Source organism: Chanos chanos, chromosome 1, assembly GCF_902362185.1.
Source record: "Chanos chanos chromosome 1, fChaCha1.1, whole genome shotgun sequence".
NCBI lineage: Eukaryota > Metazoa > Chordata > Actinopteri > Gonorynchiformes > Chanidae > Chanos > Chanos chanos.
Window position 1 is genome coordinate 60,289,178 of NC_044495.1, and position 21,781 is coordinate 60,310,958.

At 44.4% G+C, this 21,781-nt stretch overlaps 2 protein-coding genes across 2 annotated transcripts; both read left to right on the forward strand.

Annotated features, from left to right (window-relative positions):
• The first annotated feature begins 842 nt into the window (after positions 1 to 842).
• kctd9a (potassium channel tetramerization domain containing 9a) lies at positions 843 to 7,265 on the forward strand. Its single transcript, XM_030780978.1, has 12 exons — positions 843 to 980; positions 2,018 to 2,139; positions 2,602 to 2,645; positions 3,012 to 3,108; positions 3,679 to 3,737; positions 4,287 to 4,415; positions 4,786 to 4,853; positions 5,148 to 5,243; positions 5,869 to 6,018; positions 6,395 to 6,500; positions 6,721 to 6,854; positions 7,073 to 7,265. Exons 1-12 carry the CDS (start codon positions 933 to 935, stop codon positions 7,187 to 7,189), a joined length of 1,170 nt encoding a protein of 389 aa, XP_030636838.1. The 5' UTR covers positions 843 to 932; the 3' UTR covers positions 7,190 to 7,265.
• Positions 7,266 to 12,253: 4,988 nt separating this feature from the next.
• Positions 12,254 to 13,336, forward strand: ankrd39 (ankyrin repeat domain 39). The gene is made up of 4 exons (XM_030788565.1): positions 12,254 to 12,347; positions 12,442 to 12,545; positions 12,777 to 12,980; positions 13,181 to 13,336. The coding sequence occupies exons 1-4, from the start codon at positions 12,254 to 12,256 to the stop codon at positions 13,328 to 13,330; spliced, it is 552 nt and encodes a 183-aa protein (XP_030644425.1). The 3' UTR covers positions 13,331 to 13,336.
• The last annotated feature ends 8,445 nt before the right edge of the window (positions 13,337 to 21,781 follow it).

Consider the following 21,781-nt stretch of genomic DNA (forward strand, 5'->3'; position numbering starts at 1 on the left):
TACATGCTTTAGAATGTTTTTTTTACTAAAATAAAACTGAACTGAAATGATCTTTTATTTCTCTCTGCAAAAGTGCAGAGAGGAGTACTTAAAGAGAAAGGGCATGTAGAGCACAGAGGTCGGATGAAATATACCGTTATCCTCGACTGCTCTCTGGTGGAGACGGAGATTTCGTCTGGAAAGTCAATTCATCAAGGCGTTTTCTGGCTATCATAGCACAATATTTTACTCAATGTCAGTTTTATTCAGTTCATTTTTTAGTTTTTATTTTACGTATTGTTGTTTTGTGAACCACCCACGCAAAGAGGACGAAAACTATATCCGGCAGTTTCAATTAGTTCGGCGCCGGTTAAATGTAATACCGATAGCAACCTGGCGTATGAGTGTACGTGGATACAAAACGGTGGTGAAACTACTCTCCTGTTTGTTTGGGTTTTTTACTCCTCCTTCTCAACGCAAGATTGGAATTACAACGTTGACCAAGCTATATCTTAATGAAAAATAGGCATCCTTCGCCATAGTTTTTCGTTTATTCATATTAAATAACGCACTCGTTTGTGCTAAACCAGGCATATAACTGTGTTTGGCAAATTGACATAACTGACGTAATGAATCATTTTCCTGACGTCAGAATTCCTGTTTCCCTACGTAAGTTATTTATTTAAGATGATCCCCCAATTGTCTCTGATTGGTTCGTGTAGCCACACTGACTGTCTCATCTTAAATATGATTGGCTTGCGTCTGAGGTCCATCTCAATAGGTGCCCTGTGATTGGACAGTTGAACCGTCCTGTAGGCTATATTCTGACAGTTCTTCCTTTTTACCCTTGGCTAGCGTTGGCATCTGTTTTAATGTGAGGGAAACCAAGTCATTTTTTGTTTTTGTTTTTGTTTTTTTCTACTAATAGTATTTAGAATTTGTCTAAACAGAGGATGAGAAGAGTCACTCTTTTTGTCAACGGGACCTCCAAAAATGGAAAGGTGTGTCTTTTTATGTTTTTACTCTAACGTGAAGTCACTCACAATAAACTGGAATGGTAAGCTGCTAGCAAGTTATCTAGCCAGCTGTGCTAGCTTTCAGGACAGTCAAACTCAACATTTTAAAACAATGAATTAACAGACAAATTAAATAGTGTAGTTAAGTGTTTTCACATTTCTGGTTTTGTTCTGACTATTTTTCGGCATGTTAGCGGTAATGATCAGTGGTCAAAACAATAGCTAATGTTAATCCTCATCGAAAGATCATTCATTCATTATACCTAATACTCAGGTAGACTGCTGATTAAATCGATGGGTTTACACCAAAACTGTCACCAACTACTGGAAAACTATTTAGAAAAAATACAAGAAAGGTTTTGGAAAAGTCATATAAAGTCATGTGTTAACCTACTTTTTCAAAGCCATCTTTTAGGAAAGCATGCTCATCTTCAGTAATCAGTGTCAGTATTTTAAATAGTCAATCGTAACAGCATTCGATACACGTAGCCAGAATTCTGTTATCAACAACTGATGCACATTCTTATGGTATATATACATAAATAAATGTGTGTGTGTGTGCGTGTGTGTATATATATATATATATATATATATATATATATATATATATATATATATGTGGGTGGGTGTGTATGTATATGTGTGTATATATATATATATATATGTGTGTGTGTGTGAGTATATATATGTATGTGTGTGTGTGTGTGTGTGTGTGTGTGTGTGTGTGGAGAGCGAGAGAGATACATAGATTTAGATAGATATATAAATATGCTCACACCCTTGAAAGCACCAAATTTGGTTTGAATACCTGAGAGGTAGCCACTGTTGAGTGCTGACATGAGGGCATGGGTGGGGTATATCATTATTCCCAAGCCTTTGTCGGGTGTTCCTTTGTGGGAAAAGAAAATGGCAAAACCTTTTAACAGATCTGTTGAAACATGCCGAGTTATTCTGTTATTGACTGATATAGCTAGGGATCACCCAGAGTAAACCTCATGTCATGTGGACTTTTCTCCCTGCAGGTTGTAGCTGTGTACGGCACACTGTCGGATCTGTTATCGGTCGCCAGCAATAAGTTGGGAATCAAGGCGATGAGTCTGTACAATAGCAAAGGGGGCCTGATCGACGATATCGCCCTGATCAGGTAACGACGGCGCGGAGAACCGTTCCCTCAGAATCGTCTGGCCTCGTACCGTCACGCTACAGCTGACGCGCACAGTTTACAGTCACGACTGAGTGTCGGAATCGGTTCCCCGAACACTTCTTAACGTCAGGGAATTTCCTCGCTTTCAAAACTCATAACTCAGGCTTTTGTTTGATTATGTGATATTGTCTTGATCCTGTGTGCTCTGGGGACTGACCTCTCCGTATGTAATGTTGCCGGCCGGTGCCTCTCCTGGTCTGTTCTATAGGAGCCGTAAAGAAAAGCCAGTATGGAAGAATAATTTGGGCATGTTCTCTTTTCAGTATTTAAATGAGATAGTTGTGGGTGAACGAGTTATGTAAAAAAATGAGGTACTTTTCCGTATAATTGGATTGAAATTTAAGCTCACGTACATTTTGGAAACAGGAATGTCTTATTTGGGAATTCTCGTGTTTTTCACAGGGACGATGATGTCTTGTATGTGTCTGAGGGAGATCCCTTTATAGGTGAGTTTCTGTCGTCTCTCCCCCCCCCCCCCCCCCACCCTTTTCTCTCTCTCTCTCTCTCTCTCTCTCTCTCTCTCTGTCTGCGTCATAACTTCTGTACTGTCTGGTTAAATTAAGGCTATCAGACTATACTCACTGTGTGTGTGTCTGTGTGTGTGTGTGTGTGTGTGTGTGGGTGGGTGGGTGTCTGTGTGTGTCTGTGTGTGTGGGTGGGTGTGTGTCTGTCTGTGTGTGTCTGTGTGTGGGTGGGTGTGTGTGTGTCTGTGTCTGTGTCTGTGTGTGTGTGTGTGTGTGTGTGTGTGTGTGTGTGTGTGTGTGTGTGTGTGGGGGTGGGTGTGGGGGTGGGTGTGTGGGTGGGTGTTTCAGATCCTCAACATGACGCAAAGGCACATGCAGACACCTCAGGCTCTCACACCGATTGGTTGACGCTGAACATCGGTGGGCGGCTTTTCACGACCACACGGTAAGCACTAGGTGAAAGAGTCTTTAGCGTGATGCCTTTTGGCCTTGTCCTCAGCGTAGGCCAGCTGTGTCGCTGGTGTTATGCTGGCGAAGACGAATAGGAGCCTGTGTTGTGCCTGGGCTCGCAGATGTTCCTGTTACTGTAAACATCGTTTGGCCATGTAGTGTTTCAGTTATTGTGTCTCTGTCCAAGCTACATTCAGCACAAACAGACGAAAACAAAAGATTGCTAGTCTAAATTCCCAGACAGACGTGCACAAACACAGTTCTTTGTTTGTTCTGGAAGAACAAGCCAAAAATGGTGTGTTCATGATGGTGTTCACTTTAACGGACTCTCTCAGGTTATGAATGAGCGGGACGTCGTCTCACTCCGGTTATGGTTCTGAGAATGTGGTGTTTAAATGTCACGGTCGTCTTTAGCTTTCGTGTTAAGACTCAGCATTGAAATTGTAATGTGCTTATAAGTGATGCCACTCTCCTTAGGGCAGTCATTTAATGGAATATGAGGTTTGTGTACTGATTGGTTGATTTAGCGGTAAATGCTTATGAACTGTTTGGTGTGTCTTTGTAGGAGTACCCTGGTCACTAAAGAACCAGAGAGTATGCTCGCTCACATGTTCCGAGAGAAGGGTGAGTTTGTGTGTGTGCGCCTGCCTGTCTCTGTCTGTGCCTGTCTGTCTCTGTGCCTGTCTCTGTCTGTGCCTGTGTGTGTGTGTGCACACTGCATACTGCTGCATTATCCAATCAGGCATGTGTTTGGTCCCCTCCAGATCAGTAAAGTCAAAACCATATCAAACTGGGATTGTGTATTTTACCCAGTGCTGTAACCCCAGAGATCCCAGTGGAGCACTGGGAGAAGGTTATGAGATGTAGCTGGGTCGGTACACAGTGTTTCTCTCTGTGAGTGTTAAACAAAGGGGGTACTACTCAGGACCCCAGCTGAACTCATCTGTTTGCCCTATCGTTTCCCAGTGGCTGACGCAGTTTCAGCACACTTTTGTCTTTTGTAATCTCTTTTTTTTTTTTTTTTTTTTCTTTTCCGTATGCCCCCCCCCAGGCCAAACACGCACGCGCCCAGGAGCCCCGAAACCATTTGGGTTGGTGTGTGTTTTTTTAAACAGTCGGGTCTTCTTTGCCTGTCTGACTGTGTGTGGGTTTTTTTTTTTTTTTTTTTTGTAGACGTCTGGGGAAACAAGCAGGACGAGCGTGGAGCGTATCTGATCGACCGGAGTCCCGAGTACTTCGAGCCCATCCTGAACTACCTGAGACACGGCCAGCTAATCCTCAACGACGGCATTAACCTGCTGGGTGAGCGGAGCTCGCCGCTGTCACATGAGCTTTGTCTGTCTCTCCGTCTCGAAGTAATGCGGTTCCACATTTCACGTCGACTGTGATGTCCGCGAGGTTTCAGTGAATTAAACGAAACTCCCGAGTATTGTTTTCACTCCGCTAATGTGACTGAGAAAGATGTTCTGCTTTCATTATGACAGTTTAAATTTAAAAAAAAGAAAAAAGATCAGAATTCTATTGTTGCTGTTTGATTTGAACCAGCCTCACACATTATTCTGCCAACACCCTTAATATGAACTGGATGTTACTGATGATTATTATTATTGTTGTTGTTGTTGTTATTGCATTTATAAATGTAGTGACTGATGTTGTTTTGTGTTTGTGTCAGGCGTGTTGGAGGAGGCCAGATTCTTTGGAATTGAACAGCTTGCTGAGCAGCTGGAGGTAGTCATTAAGGTAAAAAACAAAACAAAACAAACAACAACAGCAAAAAAAAAAAAAAAAATACAGCCATAAAATATGTCTCCTTCTTTGTCTGTCTCCCTCCCTCCCCCCCCCCTCTCTCTCTCCCCCCCCCCCTCTCTCTCTCTCCCTCTGTCTTTCTTTCTCCCTCTGTCTCTCTCTCTCTCTCTCTCTCTCTCTCTCTCACTTGCTCTCTCTCTCTCTCCCTCTCTCTTTCTCTCTTTCTCTGATTTTAGTTTTATTTTCCTTATCTTTGTGAAATGAGAGATGTTTTTCTTCTCCTCCTAGAACTCCCATCCCCCTGAAGACCACTCTCCAATCTCTCGTAAGGAGTTTGTGCGATTTCTCCTGGCCACGCCCACCAAATCGGAGCTCCGCTGTCAGGTATAAGGACACACCTACCTGGGCACAGTGGAGCTGAGAATGAACTGGATTGATCTTGATTTTTGAATTGGCTTTTTGTTTGTTTTTTCACATCCACAATTTTTTTTACTGAATTTGTACAGCTCGTAGTAATTAATGACTAAGTAAAGTAATATGTGGCTTCGTTACAGATTTATCCCATAAGATGTTTTATATGTAGTCCACATGCCTTTAATTTCCCTATAAATGCTTTTTAATATTACATAATGAAACTACATCTCCCATAATTCAATAGTACTCTAATCCGCTTTGGGAAATCTTAAATTTCGAGCTCAACATAAACACTTTGGAGACTGTAGCCGATGTGTAGAAGAAGCATGTTGTGGTAAATTGGAGGTACTTTATAAACATGGTTCACAGAGTGCTGATGTAACTTTCTGATATTTTACGTGTTTGTTTTTATGCTGTGATTTTCTCTAGCCCCAGTTGTACCTATGCGGATTGTGGAATTTGTTTAAAAAGTGCATTGGATAGGGTTTTTTAAATGTGCATATATAGTTCGTAGGGTTTTTTGTTTGTTTGTTTGTTTGTCTGTCTGTTTCACTCTCTAACACCCCCCCCCCCCTTGTTTTTCTGTCTCATGCAGGGCCTGAATTTCAGCGGTGCGGATCTCTCCCGTCTGGATTTGCGCTACATCAACTTTAAGATGGCGAACCTGAGTCGATGTAACCTCACCCACGCCAACCTGTGCTGCTCTAACCTGGAGAGAGCCGATCTCTCAGGGGCTAACCTGGACGTGAGTCAGACCTCGCTTCAGTGCCGTAGTTTCCACTGAAACTGAACTGAAACTTCAGTTTCACGTCTACATCTCTCTTTACGTTAGACTTTGTCACAATGTAGGGCATGACACCCCCAGCGCTCAAGTCTAAGGCAACAGTAGCAAGGGGATATTTGGAAGGAACCGTCGGAGGGGGGAGCCCATCCTCCTCTAGCCGACACCGCTGTTATTATTGTTACTTAAGCCTTTCCTCTGATCAGAGAATGAATGTTGTTCACAGTTCCTCTTCAGATGAGGCTTTTATTTGCAACTCTTTACAGCTACTTGATTTCTGATTGATTTTTGTTTTGTTTTGTTTTGTTTTCTTCTCTCCTCCGCTGGCTTTGTATGGCAGGGTGCTAATCTACAGGGTGTGAAAATGCTCTGCTCTAATGCTGAAGGAGCTTCACTCAAAGGATGCAACTTTGAAGATCCCTCAGGTCTAAAGGCCAACCTGGAAGGTAGCGTAACTCTTCAAAGGCTTTACCAGTACCAGACCGCTTTACCAGTACCAGACCTCTTTACCAGTCCACTCACAACTGTCCGAATAAGGGACGGATGATTCATCTTCTGCCTGTTTCATTCCCTGTGTGTTTGTGTGTGTCTGTGTCTGTGTCTGTGTCTGTGTCTGTGTGTGTGTGTGTGTGTGTGTGTGTGTATTTTTGTGTGTGTGGTGTTTAGGTGCCAACCTGAAAGGGGTGGACATGGAGGGCAGTCAGATGACTGGCATTAACCTGCGTGTGGCCACGCTGAAGAACGCCAAGCTGAAAAACTGCAACCTGAGAGGCGCCACGCTCGCGGGCACGGACCTGGAGGTGAGTAAACGGGCTGCGAGGATGAGGAAGAATGCACGTGTGTGTGTGTGTGTGTGTGTGTGTGTGTTCGAACACCTCATGCAACTCGATGACGCTACCTCATATCAAATCAGTTTTTAAAATATATTTATCTACATTAACGATCCTACCAAAATGAGTCCCGTTTCGTGAAACTTGTTTATTCATTCATTTTTTGTTGTTGTTGTTTTTTTCTGCAGAATTGTGACCTGTCAGGCTGTGACCTGCAGGAGGCCAACCTGCGGGGGTCTAATGTGAAGGGGGCGATATTTGAAGAGATGCTGACTCCGCTGCACATGTCCCAGAGCGTCAGATAACTCCCTCCTCTCCTCTCCTCTCCCCTCCCCTCCCCTCCCAAATACACCGTTATTAATGGGCTCAGGGTGGCCAACTGCAGAGGTGCCCGCCCCGGTGTCCTCGCTAGCCAGCCAATGATCCGTTACGCCCCGCCCCCATTCCACCTGACCCCGCCCCCCTTTTGGAACCGTATGCAATAATGGCAGAATACTGCTCTATCATGGCTTTCCATGCCCCCCCCCCCCCCCCCCCCCCCCCCCGTTTTAGCTTTAATCTCTCTCTAAACCCCCCCACCCTGTCTCCACTTTTAATTCTCTTGCACTACTGCACATCCAGGGTCCTTGGTCCTTTTGTTTTGTTTTTGTTTTTTTTCTGGTTAAACTATAAATGTAGGACTTGTCCGATAATTTGCTGTCTTTGTGGACATCTTGACATACCAAACGTTGTTATTTTTGTGTTGTGTTATGTACGTGGATGTAATCTGTTACGTTAAGTGGTCTATACCTTATTTTCAATTTTAGTGAATGTATGGTTTTTCAGTTTTAATTGAGGAAGTGGACAGTTTTGTGTCTGTTTGTTTTAAGGTAGGAAGTTAGATGCTGTTGAACGTGTCTGTACTCTGAGGCTTTATTGAGAAGCTGGGGACGCCTCTTGTCCAGTTAAACGCTGGATAATGGATTTCACGAGTTTGACACATTTGATGATTTTTGTTGAAGGACCTGTTCATCTCTAAGTTGACGTTATCTTGTGCACTCGTGTGTGTGTGTGTGTTCTTTTCTTTTTTTTTTTTTTTTCCTGGTTTGCATTTCGTGGAAGCTCAGGAGCCAAGTTAGGCCATTGTTCCGTGTGGTCGCCCGTTCTTTCCTGTCAGCGTAGACTGTTTCCCGTCCGCGTAGCGTCCAAGTATGTTTCTAGCGCTTTCTAGAACCGTTCAGGCCTGAATCAAAGCCATACTGTATCTAGCATGCTCTCCAAATGGCGTAGAATAGTAGCCACGGTTATTGTAGCACCCGCGTACAGTATGTTCACCAATAGGCTTAAATTCCAATATGCAATATGAACCTCCGTCAACGTCAGGCTCCCACCTTTCTGTCGTTGGTAATGAAGGAAAAAAAGAGCGAGGTGCAGTTCGTGTGGTTTTTGTCGTGAATCTACCTCCTGTACTGCTCTCCTCCTCCCCACCTCCTCATCCGGAAGGACGTTCTCCCCCCTCCCTCCTTTTCTGCAAGTTTTAACGTTCTTGAGTGAGCTGGGGGTTTGTTTGTTTGTTTGTTTTTGTTTTTTGTTTGTTTGTTCGTTTCTTAGACGGTATTTTTTTGGATCTAAATTAAGCAACTGACCCAAATGTATTTAAATGAATGAATGAATGAATGAATGAAACAGATTGAGCATTCAGACTGAGTGCAGATTATGTATTCCTAATCCAAATCCATTGAACGCATACGTACCAAATTATTTTGTAGCATTATGCTGGTGTCCAGTGAGTCCAGTGAGGGAAGAAAGGCTGTGTGACAGCTCCCTCTCCCAGGGCAACCACGGCATCAAACCAATGGGTTTCACTATACCTGACTAGAACTCTTATATTGTATTGTATAATTATTATGCTTTTCACCAAATATTTATTACACTTTTGTTTTGCGTTCCTTTCCATTTTTTTTTTCCTTTTCTCTTTACAACATATGGCAACTGTCAAAGCAATCTTTGTTTTCCCGGCACCAAAACAAAAAAACGTAGAATGTAGTATTTGTCTGTGTTTCTTAAACCCGTTTCCAAATCCAGCGCTTCCCATGTCTGTATGTTAACGTGATATTGAACACAGAAGTTAACCCTGCGCTGTCGTATTTCTCTCAGTATTGTAAAGATCTGGAGTCCGCCTCTGACGTGGTTTTTATAATGGTCAGGACTTAAGCCATTATCTCCAGGGGTCTGAGTGGAAACCACGTGGGGACAGTAGCTTAAAGCTTCAGACGCTGGGATCAGACGCTCTTTCTCCTGTACTGGCTGTACTGTGTGTGTGTGTGTGTATATACTGACTGTTGACCCCAATCTAAACCAAATATACAGCTGATTCAGCAGGACGTCAAATTCAAGCATGTCAGATTAAAACTGAAAAGAGAAAAAAACAAAAGCCAACAGGAGAGAGGTTGCCTAACCCAGCGGTGAGAACGTATAAAACAATAAATATGCTGTTATTTCCTCGCCGTATAGGTACTCTGTCTATGCTGAAAAAAAAACAAACAAAACACACACACACAAAAAAAAAAAAACGAAAACAATGAAGGCAATCATAATAGACTTATGCACTTTGAGTGTGAGGTTCTATAAATATCAAACGATGCTATTTATTTTTAAAATGCATTAGGTTGTATTTATGGCAGGTGAAGACGGATTCTCTGTCATCCTCACCTTTTACACTCATTCAACCAGGGAAGAGTTATGCCATTAAAAGACTGTTCTGAACAAACGCTCCAGATTTCTGTCTTCATTCTGTGTCTGTTCACATGTGAACGTGTTTTGTGTGTGTGTGTGTGTGTGTGTGTGTGTGTGAAAATGTGAGGTAGGATCATGTACAGATTGTAGCTAGTGTATTGTTTTTCAAGAAAGTGGTACGTTTGCACTTGGTTATTAAGCTTTAGAACAATGAATATTTTAAGATTCGGACTGGAAATGAGCTTACGGTTCGGCATTTGATCTAGTTCAACGGTGAATTTCGGAGCCTTTTCAGCAGCTTACTGAGGGCAGCCTTCAGTTTATCGGTCAGGTCTTGTAAAATACACAACCGTCGCTAGGTGGCGGCTTGTACGGCCGTTACCAGGGTCTTAGGATGTATCTTCTTTATGTCTTCGGTTGATGAACGACTGGCATTTGTAATAAACAGTATAGAAATTGTTCTTAAAACTTAAAGACTTGTTTCCGAACAAACACGCAAACCGTGGATTACTCTGATCTCTCCGCTAATGGTACGAACAATCACGAACTCGGCCTCCGGCACAGAAAGTCACTTTAGTGCTCAGCGAGACCACTTCATCACAGCAGGGGTTCACTTAAAACACTTTTAAGAATACAGTCGACCTCTCCATAATCCGTTTAATGACACAGTGAGGTGTCTAATCTGGTGAGAGTAAGCACTCTCTCTGCCAGTCATCCCGAGTCCCCGCAGAGAGCGTGTCCAGACCCCCGTGTAAGTGAAAAGTTCTGAGCTCGCTATATAAACACCACAGCAGACGTGCAATGAAGACTTTGAAACAGCTAAGAGCAGTAAACCTAACACCCGTTACTGTCATCAGTGCACTAAGGTAAGAAAGCAGAGACGGTATAGTAAGCATGATGATGGTTGTACGTTTAAGTTTATAACATCTACAAAGAACCAACTGTGTTTTTTGGTTTCTGTTTTTCCAAATGTCTTAACAGAATTTGATATTGCTAATTGCTAACTTTTTATGCGATTGTTAACCTGCGCCTTACAGAATGGCGAAGAGCGCTCTCTTGTGGCTGATATTGAGCATTGTCCTGGTGACACAGGCCCGATGTCAGCATTGGTCGTACGGTTTAAGCCCCGGGGGCAAACGGGCAGCCGACAGCCTGACCGATACACTGCACGAGGTCAGTGGTAAAGCGCACGGTGAATAACGGTGCATTGTGGAGGAACTGATTGGAATAGACGCAGGCTAATAGAATGCATTTTTATAGAGAAGCGAGAATGTTTCCACTGAATACTTTGGTCGTTCGCTTCTTGATATCTTTCAAATATATCGCGTTGCCATGTCATAACGATGCGCCTCACAGATGATGTATCTTTAGATTGCAGAGAGTATTCCTAAAATGGACGCATCTAGCTCGGCGTGTGGTTATCCTGGTACTCACAAAAAGTTGTCGAGACTGGAGGACCTCCTGGTGTGTATTTAGCAGCTTCTCCATATACGTAGCTATATATTCCATTCGCCAGTTCTTCCTCGGGAACGGAAGTCATTCTATGCCATGCTTAATGTGACAGTAGGATTTCGTTGTCCAGTTATTTGTGGGTTAACTGAAGGTTATGTGTCTTTTTTTCCAGGCAGGTCTGACTGGCATAGAATATGGACAGAGAGATGCCTAGAAACAGGCCTGACGACTATTATATTAAAATAATAACTGAATAAAACCCGAATGTGCCTTCACTGAATCTGAGGTGTCCTTCTTTGTGCGTTTGAAATATCAGACAAGTACACTGGTTCCATTACATGCTGGTGTCCCGTTTGCACTCCATCCATCTATGACATAGTTTTCCTGACCACACTCAGATTTCCTGACATCGTAAAATAAGTTGCAGTAAATAAAACACGTAAAACTTTTTTGTACATTTTGGAAATTGAAATTCATATCAGTTTCATGACAGTTAAGCCGCACGTGTGCGTCAAGTTCTTGAAAACACAAGGAACTTGTTAATGATTTGTATTAGTGAATTAGTTCGGAATTATAACCACTCTAAATTCAGTGATATTTCAAAGAGGTGATGTCATTTATTAAATGTGCTTAACATTTCGACGTCCAGTGTTTTGTGAGTAACATAAGGGTGACTTTTATTTTGAAAATCTTAGTCTCTGTTGACATGAAGACAGCGTAGCCGTGCATGGTTCGGAGTCTTTACGTTTTTCTGCAAACAAATGAGTTTTCACGTTCTGCAAGGAATTAGCCTCTCCCGATGCTGTCTCAGATTAAATTACACGTTAAAACTGTCCCGGTGATATCAGTTAATTGTAGATCTTTTCACAATTGCTTGCAAGCCGTCTAACACTGGACGTAGCAAACAAGCTAACGTCAAATTGCAACAAGACTAATACAGTGGACTTTTAAAATCAGGGATCGTCACTGACTGCGGGTACAACCGTTTAAACAGTTTCAGACATTATATTGCAGACATTCAATCTAGCGAAAACCCACCTACATGTTAGGTGAGACACAAGGAAAGTTCAGTAAAGGGTTGCAACTAAAGCATTAAGGGTATTCATTTTTGCTCGTGCGAATTAGTAAGTAACCGGAGTAATATAAATAGTTTCTAGATATACTCTCATGTACTGTATTTGGTAATTCAGTCCGCAGGAGCTATGGCATCGCATGGGCAGAACTGCACCTGCAGTTCGCATCAACTCGCTACTCCCAGTGTCCACCAAACTCTGGACGAGATGGAGTTTGAGAGAGGTGACTTTGACCTTTCTAAAGCGCAGTACATACGTTGCGTCGTGTTAAACAGGAATGTAGAATTGAGGAGAGTCCTCTGGTTGCTTTTTCGTAGGAATATGGTCAGCAGCCATGGATGGAGACGCGGAAAGGGTTAGGACGTTTCTCAGGAAGGGAACTGATCCAAACATGAGAGACCAGGCTGGCTACACTGCTTTGGTTCGTATGAAATGTTTAAACAAACAAATAAGTAAACATGAATAAAGATTTGGTAGCCACTTTACTTACAAAGATGAAAACACACACACACACACACATGAAGCAAAAAACACTGCATAAATTAAAATAAACCGTACACTGTCTTGTCATAAAATAATTATAAACTGATCTCTCCGGTTCATCTCCCGGACCTCGTCCTGTCCGGCCGTGTTGTGTTTTGCATTGCTGTAGCATTATGCCAGTCGGGGCGGGCACAGGTCCGTGTGTGAGCTGCTCCTCAGCCAGGGGGCGCGTGCCAGTCCGCAGACCCGAGGGGGGGCCACACCCCTGCACAGAGCCGCCTACCGTGGCCACGCTCAGGTGGTCCAGGTTCTACTGGAGCATGGCGCCGACCTGCTCATGACTGATGACGATGGATCCACAGCTTTACATAAGGCACATGATCTCAAAACCGCTACAGACTTAGCATGTTTTTAACCTATTTCCCCAAACGCTTTTTAGCCATTTAAATGAGTAATAATTACTATGTTACACCTTTTACACAATTATGTATGTATGTATGTTTTTATGTATGTACCTCTCTCTCTCTCTCTCTCTCTCTGTAATCGTGTGTGTGTGTGTGTGTGTTCACACAGGCAGCTGAACAGGGTCATGTGGAGGTGTGTGAACTCCTCGTGAAACGCTGTCCAGACCTGAGGAATCAGAGGGATAAAAGATCTCGTCTGGCGTATCAGCTTACCCCGGAGAACAGTCCTCTACAACAGATCCTCATGCCACCTCAGTGACACACACACACACACACACACAAACACAGACACACAGACATCCGCCCCTGAACACACAAACACACACACACACACACAAACACACACACACACACACACACACACACACACACACAGACATCCGCCCCTGGACCTACCCCTGAACACACACACACACACACACACACACACACACACACAAACACTCATCCTCCTCTTTACCGGCCCCTTTACACACACACACACACACACACACACACACACACGCACACACACGCATCACCTCCACATGGACCTGTTTCATAATGACCTTTGAAGGCTTCAGTTGTTCCCACACTTACAGGACGTAGCCCAGTTTGATTTATGACGGTGGATGGAAGACTACGGAGAACTGTTTCCAGATTGGGTTCCAAAAACTGTTTAATATTTACTCAGTTATCAGTCACTAATTAAAGGAATTGTGGGCATCTTGGCTGAGGTGGCGGTCCAGAGGGCCGCCAGAAGAGGGCGCCAGCAGCTCATGTGTGTGAAATTGCAGGCGTCTATGGTGGGAAAGTCACTCTGTGCTCCCTGGGGGTGTTCTGGGCCTAGGAGCAGCACTACCTGTAGGTAACTGCACTAGCAGACAGAGCAAAGCCAGGATTTAAAGGTCCAACGAGTGTGTCTGCGAAAAAGATGGAGCAAAAAAAAAAAAAAAAACTGCTTCCAAAAGAGAGTCGAACAAGATTTTCCCATTTTCCAGTTGGAGGTGACTTGTGTAACTGGGGTATACAAGCAAAGCTTTATACATTCAAACTTGATTGAAAGAAAAGAAGCACATGCATTTTTTTCCCTTTTCTGTTCAGAGGAAATCAGTGCTTCAAATGTACATCTTGATGTCATTTGCATGTGTGGTATCGTGTATATTTATTGGTGCTTTGTTGAAAGGAGCTGTTGGCGGAATAATTGGAGAGTGAACGGAGAACTCAAAGCCATTTATTAATAGAACTTGTGAGTGAATTAAAACAGAGAGTGGTCATTCATCAAATAAATTGGCTTTTAAATGCGACGGGGTCTGCCCAACTTTCCTTTTGCTTGTCTTTGATCAGTCGTTATACCAAGCCAATGTGGACGCAAATGGCAAGTTAATTGAATCCAGTTTCACAACTGCGTGTGTGTGTGTGTGTGTGTGTGTGTGTGTGTGTATGTGTGTGAAGACAAATCTTTCTTCTGTCAGTATTTAGTAACTTTGGCTAACTTTTCATGATCCTCTCCTGATTAAGTAGCCACACTGAAAAAGGATCCTTGTTTTCTGGATGCTTGTTCTTTGTTTTTTTCTCTAATTTTTTTTTTTTTTGTCAGATTCACAACATACTGTAATTGTATCTGTCACAGCTGTGTCTGGGAAGATGGCTAACGTCGATAGCTGCCCGGGCTGTCATTTTCTGATTAGCCGAATCCTCCACAGCTGGGCTGGCGGTTGCGCGTGACTGATCTCCCTGTTAACTGGATGGGTCGCCATTGCTACGTCTGCTCGGTGCCACAACACTGACCTGTCTCACTGAATGAACGTTACCATGCATCTTCATGAGCGATGGAATTCAGAGACAATCTAGTGTTTCAGTCCACTGATGACTCACATCTGGCCAACTCCAATTTTCTGTCCCTCTCTCTCTCTTTCTCACTCACAAACACACACACACACACAGATACACACATGCACAATTGTTCAGAAACTTACTGACTTCCAGTCATGATCGTTTAAAGATGACCAAAAAAAACCAAAAACACTTTTGGAAAGTTTTTTACCGTCACTGTCGGGGATCAGCCCAGATGGAGAAACAAAAATGGGAACCAGTTTGGTGTGTCAGTGATAAACGGGCCCAGTCCCTGCTGATACTGGGAGGCACAGAGGAGATCTCCCGTCCTTCCTGTCCCAGCAGCATGGGGTAGCGACAGTCCATTCCCGAAAATTTCCACCCAACTGGAACCCAGAAACACCTGTCTGGTGTCCAATGGGTTTACCGCTGGCCGAAACCGGAGCCAGCAGTGAAACTTTTGGTCCGTGTATCAGAGATTCTAGGTCATACGTATCGAATCGCTCAGTGTTAGAGCACTGATTTAGGATCAGTTCTTTCCTTTCATAGTCCTAATAAATGTAATTAAACGGCTCAACAGAACTGTTCTCAGATCAGCATTCTTAATGGAGACGTTTTATACATATCGGCCCTGATGTCTGCTGTGTGTGTGTGTGTGTGTGTGTGTGTGTTTGTGTGTGTTTTCCAAGCGTTATATATATTTTCCTGGGCCCACTACTCCTGCGCCTACATCATCTCTCAGAAGGGCCGTGTAGCAGCACGCTGATCTGGTCCCGCGCAGGTTCGAGCTCTACGGTTTAATCTGCGTCTTTCATGCCGAGAGATTCACCCATAAATCTGTCCTTGACTTTAGAGCAGACACCAGAGGACACGCATTCAAAGGCTCTCTGTTTCATCCGTACGGATAGCTCCGCGTTTTCCGCCAACACTTTTGCCCCTACGGCGCCTTATTTTTCTGTGTGTTTGAGCTTTGCGTGTGTATGTGTGTGTGTGTTAGTGTGTGTATCTGTGGCTGCCTAGGCCTGTTATTCCAGGCCTGAGCTGCGTTTGTGTGTGTGTGTGTGCGTGTGTGTGTTTTGTGTATGTGTACGGGAGTGACAAGAGGGGCCCGTGGGTCTTCTGGAGCTTTCTGCACCCCCCCCCCCCCCCCCCACCTGATTGGTTTTGCAGGAATTGCGCGCTGCGTAGATTCTGGGAAGCACTAACACCGCTTTGCGATGAGAAACACTGGGGTTCGGCCAACGCTCTGTAAACGGACAGACGACTGAAGTTTGTCCCGCACATTTTAACCGGAGCGAGTTTTTTTTTTCTCTTTATGCTTCATCAGGGCTGTCGGACAATTCACAGAAAGGTCACGGATGTCACGCTCCTTTTTTTTTTACACAAACAACTCAACAGACTCAACAGACTTAACGTCCTGTTACGTAAAGATCCCAAATACAAGAGGAAAAAAAAAAATAACCCATTTTTCCAGTGACAGATGGCTTCATGTTTTGGCAAGAAATATTGTATTTTGCTCTAAAGTAAGTTGATATGTTTTACACTGAGGTTTTATACCGATCTGATTCGGGTGTCAGTGCACTACAGACAGTGCCTTGTGTAATCTCTCTGTTTCACTCTTCTGATATCTCCTGTCATCTTTTTGGCTTTCGCTCAGTATAATTGTTTCCAAATCCTTCTCTTCTTCCACCCCCTCCCATGCCCCTATCCGTCCTACCCCCGGCCTGACCCATATTCCTCCCCGTTGCTTCTTTCTCGGACGTTCCCTCCCTCCCTCTCCTCCTCCTTCTCTCCTCCTGTCCTGGCCTGATCCCTGCCTCTCCTGTTGTGCGGTGTCAGGCTCTCTGCCCTGTAAAAGCAGTGGGATCAGGCCTGTCCTCTTCCTGTGAGCTTTAAGTCAACGCAGCGCACAAGCCGCACAGACCCACGCTCCCCTGCTCTTCACGATCCTTTAAAACCGATATTGGATGGGGATGGCGTTTCCTCTCGGCCTCTAACCCTTCACCTCTGGCTCTAAGACTCCTTCTCTGCCTCTAGCGGGACTGACTTTAATACCTTAAGAGAAAGCTTGGTCAGTTTTTTAATATATTTTCTTTGTTACCGTTTTTTAAACGGTTATATTTTTGGCCTTAAAGCAGCTCTGCTCATGTTTCAGATGTGAGAGGCGAGTTTCGTGGCCGTAGCGGTCAGCGTCTTAGGTGTGAATGTATGACATCACAGTTTGGCTGGCTCAAGCCTTTGGCGTTAAATACTTCAAGCGTTCGCACCCGTAATGACGATCGTTTCAGCTTTTTTGAACTTTGGCTGCGGGAGCTGACAGAATACGAGAAATGTTTCATCTCGAGTTTTGGTGGTGGTGGTGAGAATGTGACGGTGAATAAATAAAAGGTTTAAAAACTGGCAAATCCTTCCCTGTCCTCAAGCGTAGCCTCCCTGACTCACACTCCGTTCTAGAACTTTCTTTGTCCGACGCGCTTCTCCCATTTTCATTCTCACATTGGCTCTGACTCTTATCTCTCCTGGTCTCACACACACACACGCACACACACAGACACACACACACATAGACACACAGACAGACAGACAGACAGACACACACACACACACACACACACAGTTTGTCTCAAACCTGTCGTCTGCCTCGTGTGCTTATCTTGTTTTTTTTTTTTTCTTACCTTCCATCGTCTGGCCTCTCTCGCTCTCCTTCCCCTCCTGTCTGTCCCGTGGAGACATCCACCTACTGTGCTGTCACTTTCAGCTCCACTCATCATAGCTTATAAAAAACTCATCTCAGCCCACAGATGCTGCCGTAAATTGCTCCTCAAATTACACGTTCTCTAACTCGTGGGCAGTCCATGCCCTGGCAAATTTGACGAGCTGGATGGACTCGTCAAATTTGAGCACCCCCCCCCCCCCCCCCGGTCTGCACCCCACCTCACCTCACCTTTTTTTTTTTTTTTTTTTTTCACCTAGTACCACGCTGTGTGTGTCCAACAGAACGTGGTTGATTCAGAGCGAATCAGACTCAGCCTCGTCGTAGAACCGTAAAGTGGAACAAAAGCTCCACGCATCTGCGTAAATGGTTCAGACCTTGTTGGAAATATGCCTTCGGCACCGCTAAGTGACGCCCATTGGAGATACCATAAACAATCAAAAATATTCAGAGCGAGAAGAAGTATTACACATTTAGAAATGATGAAAGTATTACAGTAACTAGCTTAACACAATTAGAGCTACTGTGTGTTGTGTAACAGCATAGAAACAGTGGATTGTGGTGTTCAGGAAAGGCAGGGAGGGGGGGGGGGGTGTTGATTAAAACAGTATCGGGGAGAGAAGAGTGTGTTAAATTTGTAGATGAGGCGTGAGGACGGAAGGCTGGGGCGGATGGTGTTGACGAACGCCTGGCAGTGCCACACTGGCACCTCGGCGTGAGACGGTTTGTACACTACCCATAAGTCTGATGGCATGGGCCACGTTTGCCTCTGTTCTCCTTGTTCTCGGGAACAAGGTCCGAAGGGCTGTTCATCTGAGTGTGTTCAGAACTTTGGCTTGAGGAACAATGCATATCTGTAATGCAGCAGTATAAAGTCTGCCCCGGGTACATTTGCATGTATTTGTAGATCTGGTGAAAAAGTTACGAGATGCAGAGCTGTGACCTGGAGACTGGCGAAGCCTTTAGATGGTCCTTGATGGATGGTTTGCGAGATAAAGTTTGTCCAGCTAGACAGGACAGTCCTGTAAATCTCTCCCCCGTATGTTGCTATATCAATTTTCCGTGCTCTCTCTCTCCCTCTCTCTCCCTCTCTCTCTTGCTCTCTGTGCGTGTTAGCATGTGATGGAGTCTGAATGCTAGTGTGTGTGTGTGTGTGTGTTTGTGTGTACGTACTGTTCGTTGGGTCTGGCTGGTGGGTGGTGTTGCCACAGTGGCTCTTAAACCACATCCAGGGTCCCAGCTGGATCACATCCAGCCGGCATCTGGACCTCATTGGTGCTGACGCCACAGAGAGAGAGAAAGAGCGAGAGAGCGCATGGGGGGGGGGGGGGGGGGGGGGGGGGGGGGGGTGCGTGTTTGTGTGACAGAGGGCAAGCACAAATGTTCGTGTTTATACTTGTGAGTGTGTTTACATTTCTGTGTTGTGTGTGTGTGTGTGTGTGTGTGTGTGTTTGTGTGTACACTCTTGCGTTTGTGTGTAGCTATATTTGTACATGTGTAGTAGTGAGCAGTTTTACCTTCATCCAGAGTGCACTTCCTCATGCCGAACAGCCTATTTTTGATTGCTTAGATTAAACCACATCCTTTAATTTACGTATTCATTTATTTATTTATTTTTAGAAGGAGCCGCGTAATGTATATGTTATGTACCAAATCCCTGTTCCAGTTAAGCTAAGACATTAGAATTCTCGTTCTCTTCCCGAGGAGAGCAGCCTCTCAGATGTTTGTGGCTGTTATGGAAAAGGCAGGGGTAAATTACCACAGGACTGTGCGTTGATTCCTTACAGATGGCACCATCGCAGTAACAGAGGGAGAAAAAAAATATGGCCGCGCGCCTGATCTGAGGCACAACTCGATACTGTGAAATATTTCAAACAATCGCTCCGAAACGCCTTTGAGAAGTTGCGTTCTGTGCCAAACGAGACGTTAATGAAAACCCTATGTGGGTTTCGTTTTTTTTTTTTTTTTTGGTTAACTTTTTTTGGGGGGGGGGCGCGGGAGGTCGAGAATTCTAAAGCCCTTCTTTTTCGCTCATTCGCTTTGATATAAGTTCGTGGTTCTGAGGTTGAATAGTTTGAGCTTTGATTTTATTAAAGGCCTCTTGGAAAAGACGTATTCACGCCAAAATGTGATCTAGCTCAGAATCGCCCACAGCACCGAGTCAAGGAGCTCTTTCAAAGCGAAAGAACGGGGCCTGAATATATTTTTTTGCCATGATGTGCATACTGATGAGTGTATCATTTATTCAGCGTTTTTAATCTTTCTTGACATATTTAAATGCATCGCAAAAATATATAAACGATTTATTACTTGGAGCCAGCGCAACGGTTTATTTAATTGAAAAAGCGTTGTTATGGAAACGATGCTTTTAGCTGATCATCGTTTGACATTGAACTCCTCTCATACTGAAATATTTCTGCAGTGTCGGTATAAGAAGTTTGATTCCTCGATTTTCTGTTTTACTCCCCTTTTTTAATCACAAAGATTTATTAGTACTGTCATTTAAACCCACCTGCTCGGGAAATCCGCATGAGACGTAGCGAAGTCGAATAAATTTACGCTGATGTAACCGAAATGTTGATTAAAGGGTATCTGTCACAGGTAAATAAATAAATATAACACCTACCTATATCTATCTATCTATTGAATACCGGTTGTGGATTTTCGCATGCTAATTTATTGTGGAGCGGTAGCTTTGAGTTGCTCCGTAGAGACTGGCATTGAGTTTTACGGTTGCTGAGAGAGACATCCTGCGAAAGAGGACGATTTGTATCTCAGGTTGTTTGGGCTGGACGTCTTCAAAATGCCTGTGGTGTTCTCCAGACGTTTCCTATTGGACAAGCAGTTTGTCCCAATCAAACTGCGTCAAAACGAATTAGCGTCTAAGATAGCAAATCCGTGCCATCTTTTTCTTCCCTTGACTGCTCATTCATCTATAAAGACACTTTTATTTTTTTAAACAGACTGAACGGATGCTCTTCTGTTCTTATTTCTCCTTCTCCGCAGTGGTTTCATTGTGTCACAACCAAACAGAGACACACCACAGGAGCAGGAATTTGGCCTGGGCTCCGTTAAAGTGAGGTTTATTTGGAAAAGTCATGAAAGTTCCTTTTTTGTGTGTGTGTGTGTGTGTGTGCTGCAGAATTCCACTTCCTCGGTAATGAGGCTCCGAGATGGCCTTGGCCCCCGAAATGGAGGGTGGTTTTTCAGGCACTTGGTTTAGACACACGTCAGACGTTCAAACTCCGTCGGAGTCCCTTTCAGAGATGAGATGAGGTTTACAGCGTCTTGGCAGACAGACAGAGCGTTAGGACGACAGACGTGTTTGCTGGAGTGCCCGCTGCCGTTCAGCGTTCCTCAGACCAGCAGCGGGACAGGATGCAGCCCAAGCCAAACCCCGGCCCTGCCAAAGAGACGGAACGCACAGCCGAACCGCAGCCCTCTGCGTCTCCGAGGGAGAAACACGATCAGATTTTTAAAACAAGAGAGGACATTGACTCGTGACGTTAGCATGTAAATGAATGAATTGAGTTTATACAGGCATCTTTGTGTGACTCTGTGTGTGAGCGTGCATGTGTGTGTGTGTGTGTGTGTGTGTGCGTGTGTGTATGTGTGTTTGTGTGTGTCCCTCCCAGACCCTGTTACACAAGCCATCTTCAGTAGCATGGCAGGTTGTTTTTGACTCAGGAGTAATCAGGTAAATGGCTGGCAAATGAGCATTCGCTTCAAAGAGCAGTGAGAGAGATAGGGAGAGAGAGAGAGAGCGAGAGGGAGAGAGAGAGCGTGAGGGAGAGAGTGAGAGGGAGAGAGAGAGAGAGAGAGAGAGAGAGAGAGAGTGAGAGGGAGAGAGAGAGAGAGAGAGAGAGAGAGAGCGCGCAAGAGAGAGAGAGGCCTGTCCCATTCTACCTAATGGCTTCTGTGTTAAGCTGCACAGAAACACTGGAGGGCTGGGATGGGGAGGGATGTGTGTGTGTGTGTGTGTGCGTTGGGGGGGTTTAGTTCAGAGTGACAGTGGGTGGTAATCTAATCTCATAAGACTGCTTCATAGAGAGAGAGAGAGAGAGAGAGGGACGGGGCCGGGGGTGTGTGTGTGTGTGGGGGGGGGGGTCATAAGGGATAGAGGTTAGGTGTAATTGGATCACTCTTCTTACCCTTGATTTAAAGCATTGTGTCGTCTGATGA

Coding starts and splice junctions, on each gene's coding strand:
- kctd9a (XM_030780978.1), top strand. CDS start 933: ATGAGAAGAGTCACTCTTTTTGTCAACGGGACCTCCAAAAATGGAAAG. Junction 3,109..3,678: donor CGGCTTTTCACGACCACACG/GTAAGCACTAGG, acceptor GTGTCTTTGTAG/GAGTACCCTGGTCACTAAAG. Junction 4,854..5,147: donor AGCTGGAGGTAGTCATTAAG/GTAAAAAACAAA, acceptor TTCTCCTCCTAG/AACTCCCATCCCCCTGAAGA.
- ankrd39 (XM_030788565.1), top strand. CDS start 12,254: ATGGCATCGCATGGGCAGAACTGCACCTGCAGTTCGCATCAACTCGCT. Junction 12,546..12,776: donor AGGCTGGCTACACTGCTTTG/GTTCGTATGAAA, acceptor GCATTGCTGTAG/CATTATGCCAGTCGGGGCGG. Junction 12,981..13,180: donor GATCCACAGCTTTACATAAG/GCACATGATCTC, acceptor GTGTTCACACAG/GCAGCTGAACAGGGTCATGT.